The sequence below is a fragment of the Salvelinus namaycush genome, chromosome 31, assembly GCF_016432855.1.
Source record: "Salvelinus namaycush isolate Seneca chromosome 31, SaNama_1.0, whole genome shotgun sequence".
Lineage (NCBI taxonomy): Eukaryota > Metazoa > Chordata > Actinopteri > Salmoniformes > Salmonidae > Salvelinus > Salvelinus namaycush.
This window is the reverse complement of record NC_052337.1, coordinates 40,876,702-40,883,635: the sequence shown is the minus strand read 5'-3', so window position 1 is coordinate 40,883,635 and position 6,934 is coordinate 40,876,702. Positions and strand designations below refer to the sequence as shown.

Sequence of the window (6,934 nt, the reverse complement as noted above, 5' to 3'; positions counted from 1 at the left end):
CTCTCGTTCCTTCATTATCCCCAGCAACAATAAAGAGGCATTACAATTATTAATGGTTGGAACCCAGGCCTCCTCTCTTAAAGCGGCAGTACCCTCTTTTGTGACGGCTAACAAAGGCCCATAAATGCATTCGCCACATCACCGTGACAGAGCTGCAGGGTTTCCACAGTTTGCATATTTTTCTTTTCTATATTCAGTGGGAAGGAAACCGATAGCAATTGAAGCACAATACATCATTGGTTCTATTTAGGACTGCAGTCTATTTGAATGTGCACTCCAGTAACAATCAAAATGTTAAGTGAATCAAAGTGTTGAGTGGTTATATAGATCAGCTAACTGTTTTACGTTAGCATCAGTGGCAAATGTTTATGAAGCTAGGTATCTGCTATGCAGCTTTAAAATGTGTTAGCCGTAATAGGCTATCATATCACGTAATTGTAATTCTGATCATAAACTACTATCTCAAGTGTTCCTAAGACTGCATTTATAAAGCACTAATAATAAAGCATTTATCATGTGCTGTAAAACTGTACAGACTCCTTTAAACCAGTATCAAATAGTTTGTTAACCTGATTATATAGCATATTTAATAATTGATTCATGTATGCTGTACCTAATACATGTCTGATCATAAAGACGTTTACTCATATACATCATAAACATCAGGCCTTATAAATGTATTATGTTTAATAGCTGACAAATAATAGCTATTAACCTGTATAAACAGTTTGTAAGCACACCTTCAAATAAAGCCAAGTGATCGTCACCTAACGTTAAGCATTGGAGGCATCACATAGAGAAAGAGAGATACAACGTTGACAGAAGTTTCTCAAGTCCTTCCAAGAATCCCCTATCTGCAGTAGTGGTCTCTGTCTCTCCCCAAGCTCCCCCCATCCTCCCCGAGGAGATGCTGTCAGAGAGAAAGCGAGTGAATGAAGTGCCTGCACATTGTGCCGCTCCCACCATTGTGTGTTTTACATTTCCATGACAGTGGTGCCACTCGACTTCTCCTCCATTCACTGGGCCGGACGGCCCTTGTCCTCCTCCAGAGAGAAACAACATGGCTGCCATCATTGCTCTCAAGTCCCTCTTGTGACAAGAGTTGAAGGAGAGGATGATGTCCCCTCGCTCTTTTTCTGTCTCTCAGTGGTGCCAAAAGAGAAAACAAATGTGACACACAAATGAAATGGTTTCCTTAGTGGTGGTGGGTTAGGCTACAAACGTCTACAAGTAGACCTGGGTCTATAACCAGCCATTTAATTTCTGTTCAGGATGATAAATAATAATAGTAAAGTTGAAGCGAAAGTGTTTTAAGAAAGAAAAACACTTCTACTTTGTTACACATACATAGCAACGGCCGGTAGCTAACACACGCCACACACAGCAACGGCAGTCCAATCAGAGTGCATTTGTAATGGCCACTTAAGTGTCCATTCATCCGGACACAGCTTTCCTTTCCCCCCCTCTCCTCTCTGTGTGAAGACTTCTAACAAACACATGGGGTGAGGATAAATAAACTGGCGAGGCCCTTCTTGGCTCCATTTGAGCAGCAATCCCCAGGAGATGGGGGCCTTTATTCCTTATGTTTAAACAGTCTTCCAGCATTAACAGTTTATGCCTTCAGCAAACATTGATGTTTACAAGGTCAAGTGTATATCGATCCGACGAAGGGCTTTTCTTTTACTCAACGCTTTATTTGCTCTAGGATTTAGGCGACATTCAGTAGCTCAGATCGACTGATCGTTTGTAATGAGGGAATTTTGTGATAGTAGAAAGGATTGGTACAGCTGTCAAAAGACTTGAGAGACACGGTACTGAAATAGCCTGCTGCCCAGTGCCCATATGGTCACTGAAGGCACAGCGAAGAGTGAAACAATCAAGACTCATATAGCACTTTAAAGGGTCAATCCCCAGTTGAAACAATAACAATGCCTACTCCCGTCCACTGCTTCTGTAAAAAGCTGAAAGAATGGGGCTGGAGAAATGTGCCCACTCTCATATTCACGGACAGAGCTATGAACGCAAGGAGTGATCGTCCATGATATCAAATGTATAGTTTTAACCATGTTTTGAGGCTGTACAGTGTTTCTTTACATTTACTTTGTTCACAAACATTGGGTGTTGACAGTGGAACTAAGCTCATGAGGCATTTATAAGCTATATTCTTCAAGAATCAAAATGGGTGCATCATTTACAAGTCCAAAAATGGATGTAGCAAAACATGGTTAAAACTATTATTTTGATATCATGGATGGTCAGTCCCTGCGTCCATAGCTCCGTCTATGAATTTGAGAGTCTTTACATTTCTCCAGCCCCATCCCTCAGCTTTTTACCGAAACAGGTGAGGAGTATGCATTGTTATTGTCTCAACTGCTGATTGCTGCTTTAAAGCAAGACTTAGATTGTTATATTTCCCTATAGTGGTGAAATAACCTGCTGCCCAGAGCCCACACGGCCACCTAAGGAAGAGTGAAGAGTGAAACAATCAAGAGTCACTTTAAGCAAGAAGACTTATATTTTCACCTCTGTGGACACAACAGAATATACATCAGTTACCGTGAAGCATTTCACGTCATTTCTATACAGTGCAAATCTCTTCTTAGCAGTAATAAACAAATATCTCTGGAAACAAAATCAATATCATACAATAAACTGTACAATTTAACTTTACAGATTTTGACATATAAAAATAATCTCCCTTAAAACTTTTTGAAAACTTGACATTGATACTGAGTTTAAGGAAATGTGTGTGACGTGATTAAGGCTAGTAATGTAGGCTAACCAACCAATCAAACTATTGTCAGGTGCTTGCATCAAATGCATTATCCACTGACTAGAATTGAAATGACATCTTAAATTACACGTATGCCCATGTCTGTTGTCTAGCTCATAAGAAAAGGAGAACACTTGATTAGTCTCTCCACATTACGACGAAGTGACTACGAAGAGAACGCTTTAAATCCTGCCGTTTTCATTTTTGGCTCGAAACAGCGGTATAGCAGCGTACTCTAAGTCACTTGTCTCTCCACATTTAAAAAATAAATGTTGTGTCAAACTTCCATACATTTTTTTGACTATTTTGTGATGATAGGCAATAGCTGACGAAATAGGTGTTTAACATTCTTCAAGGGTTGGTTCAAATATTACATAGCCTAGAGGTGCACAGCTGTCTGGAAATTCATCTATAAACCTTTTAGATTCACACCCCAAAAAATGATACATTTGAAATATAAAAGTATTTACCTAAATGACTGACCCATAGCATATCAGCACAGAGACAGAGTGAGACAGAGACCAGACGGAATGTTGAGAAGAAGCCCCATGAAGGTAGATAGCAGAGCAAAGACCATCAAATCCTTCATACACAAAACGTATATGCTAAAGCAGGTGTGCTGGTGTTACAACTTTCATGAGCTATTATGTCCGTGTCAACATTTCACCGGCCTCTCTTTCTCAAACAACTTTCCCAACAGCTGAATCAACTGGGGTAGGCTGCCCTATCAGATAAGATTCATTAGAACCAAAATGGTGGCCACAGAGGCAGTCCATACAACACCCTGACAGGCGGATCTGGGTGAAAAACTTTTGTTTTCCACATATATATAATCCTCCATCTCGTCATAATCATCTTCAGAGTCGTCCTCTGAATCAGAAAACCCGCTGCCCGCGTATCTGTCCATAGAGTCAAAGCAAAAGTTTTTCATACTAACTTTGACGTACTCGCATATGGTCCTCTCTGTGCCATCACAAACACAAGTATCAAGTTGTTGTGCTTTGGGTATATTGCGCATGTTGGCAATCACCCTCCTGCAGTCGTCTGAACATCGCTCCCCTCCGAAAAGTTTACGGCAGTGAAACAAATAGTCGCGCATTGCCGAACTGCATTGGGAGTCTCTCTCGCATTGCCGCCGGGCTTCGGTGCAGCCCATGTTGCTTGTCCGAGGCAGGCACGGCTCTATGGCGCGTTTGGTGCTCCTGCAGACGGGGTCCGAGGCGCAGTCACAGTCCTCCAGAGACGGGCCGGTCTCGGTTAGATTCAGCTGGATAAGGGACGAAATGCAGTGGCTGGGACACTTCTTCCTATCCCCGTTGATAACAGGCGCACAGGCGTAAAGGTATTGGTCATATGCGTAGTGGCACTCAGACTCTCCATGACACTTCATGATGGCTTGCCAACAGATGAGCCGACGACCATGAGTAGGGGACGCGATGCAGAGACAGCCGAACAGGACAAACGCGCAGCATAAATACAATGTTGATCTCCCAGTCCACTTTATAAACCCGGCAAAACTTGCCATTTCGATGTAGACTGATCCAAATAAGACTTCAACATATGGATTTGTGTAGCGGTATCTACATTAAATATATGTCAAAAAATAGTCAAGCAAATCCATTCCCTCGCATTCAGGCGGCTCCACTGGAGAATGAACGAGGTTCAGCAAATTATTTGCCGTGATACCCCCAAGGTGTGAAAACCGCACATCGCTTGCAATTTGTTAGATTGTCACTTGATACACTCACAATAAAAGTTAAAAGGCACAAATTAACTCTCCACTTATCTTCACAACAGTAGCGGCTTCACGAGAACTCTTCAACTTCTGCGTCCCATTGCTTTGTGCCGCACTCACAAATGAAACAGCAAGAAGAGACGTTTTCGTCGTTTTACCTTTCAGAAATACAAAATCCGTTCCGGGTAAAGTGTTATGGTGTATCCACTCATGTAGCATGCATTCGGTGCCTTCTTCAGCTTTAAAATGATGTAAAGGAATGAGGAATGCGATGTAAACGATACGCCCCATAGAATAGTTACGACTGTTGAGTGTCTTTCGCGTTCTCCCCACTGGTTCCTCCGCATCCCTTGACAAGTGCCCTATTGGTCAAATTCGTTTTTGTGATTTTCTACTTGGTTCAGGGGCAGTGACGTGAAAGTTGAAACGTGACCAATGAATGAGCAGGGGAAAAATGGATAATACATTTTAATACTATATATATAACTTCTGAACTGAACTGCTATAACTTCCTATGAGTGTTTTCTTTATTTAATCTCCCAATTCTAGCTATTGTCAATTATTTCCCACACATTATTCAAACTTGATATATTACATTAAAAACATAGGAAACATGAAGATGCTGTTTAGGCCCGATATATATATTGAAAGAAGACATAAAGAGCTAGTCTAAGAGAAGTATACCATCCATCACATTAGGAAAGGAGCCTAACCTATGGTTCAACTACCAGTGAAACAAAACAGTCCTTCTAAAAGCGGCGAATCAAATCAAATCAAATTGTATTGGTCACATACACATGGTTAGCAGATGTTATTGCGAGTGTAGCGAAGTGCTTCTAGTTCCGACAGGGCAGTAACATCGAACAAGTAATCTAACAATCCCACAACAACTACCTAATACACACAAATCTAAGTAAAGGGATGAAATAAGAATATATACATATGAATATATGGAGGAGCGATGACCGGTGTCTTTAGAAACGCTGTGGTTGTGTTGACTAACTCCCCGTAGAGAGAGGCTGAATGTATCCCAAATGGCACCCTATTTTCTATGAAGTACGCTATTTCGGACCAGGGCACAATGGGCCCTGGTCAAAAATAGTGCACTACATACAGAATAGGGTGCCAATTGGGACACAACCCTCTGAGGACAGCTGCTATAACAGATGCTGCTCCTCTTCACCCCTTCCCTTACACCCTCCACGCAACATAAGTGAGTATTTACACAAGCCTTAAGGGCCTTCCCATGTTACAGCACACGCGTGAATTCCACAAGGCACCACATGGACATGCCAATAAAGACATGACAGCCAGGGAGGACAGGAGGGTGAAGAAAAGAGAAGAGCCAGAGCTGTACACAGAGCAGTGAAAAAGAGAAGACCCAGAGCTGTACACAGAGCAGTGAAAAAGAGAAGAGCCAGAGCTGTACACAGAGCAGTGAAAAAGAGAAGAGCCAGAGTTGTACACAGAGCAGTGAAAAAGAGAAGAGCCAGAGCTGTACACAGAGCAGTGAAAAAGGGAAGTTTAACCTTCACTTCATGAAACAAACACCTCAATTATCTTGCTCATATATACTCAGCTGTTCACCTCTTAAAGACAGCTCTTCTTTTTGATAACATTATTTCCTCCTGGTTGATGGTGCATCAAAAGACCGTACAGGCCAGGGAGAGTGAAAATGATCAACGGGGGCACAGTATCAAAGCACATAAACAAACATGCTGCCAGTGAGTGACTGAGTGAGTGGTCAAAGCCAGAGCCACTGTGTCTGAGTACGAGTGAAATGTGATAATTGAGTGATAGGCTAAATGCGTCCATAGGTGTTAGCGAATCACCATAAATCACAGAGGCTGTGTCTGAAATGGCACCATTTGAACAAGGCCCAGAAGAAAAAGAAAGTGTGTGTATGGCCGTCTGTGTTTCCTCTGTCCCCTTCAGCCGTCGCCAGCCGCCTCAGTGCCCCTGTGACCTGTAAGACCCCGTCCCTCCGTCCAGACCAGAGGCCAGGCCAGAAGGCCAGCAGTCAGACAGAACCAGACAGAAACCAGAGGGAACCACTCAGTCACTGTGATACCCCTGCCCCCCTGACCCCCTGTCAAATCAATCTGCTCTGACCACAAAGATCTGGCAGCTGTCTGGAGACCCCAGGACCCTCTACCCCAATTACTGAGATTAGAGAGTATTCAAGCCTGGCACAGGCAGAGCAGAATAGGAAATCCCACCCCTGACTCCTCGAGTCTCCCCCTCTCTCATACCCCTCAACTCTCTCCTTCCTCCTCTCTCTCCCTCTCCCCTCTCTCCCTCTATGTGTTCCTCTCTCCTCTCTCCCTCTCTGTCTCTTTCTTCCTCTCTCCCTCTCTCCCTGTCTCTCTTTCCCTTTATCTTCTACAAATCACCCCCATATCACCCTAGCAGCCCCAGCCACACCA

At 43.1% G+C, this 6,934-nt stretch overlaps 1 protein-coding gene across 1 annotated transcript; it reads right to left on the bottom strand.

The window, feature by feature from the left end:
* Positions 1-2,501: 2,501 nt before the first annotated feature.
* Positions 2,502-4,855, bottom strand: LOC120025837 (growth arrest-specific protein 1-like). The gene has a single exon (XM_038970531.1). It carries the CDS (start codon positions 4,296-4,298, stop codon positions 3,501-3,503), a length of 798 nt encoding a protein of 265 aa, XP_038826459.1. The 5' UTR covers positions 4,299-4,855; the 3' UTR covers positions 2,502-3,500.
* Between the last annotated feature and the right edge of the window lie 2,079 nt (positions 4,856-6,934).

Coding starts and splice junctions, on each gene's coding strand:
- LOC120025837 (XM_038970531.1), bottom strand. CDS start 4,298: ATGGCAAGTTTTGCCGGGTTTATAAAGTGGACTGGGAGATCAACATTG.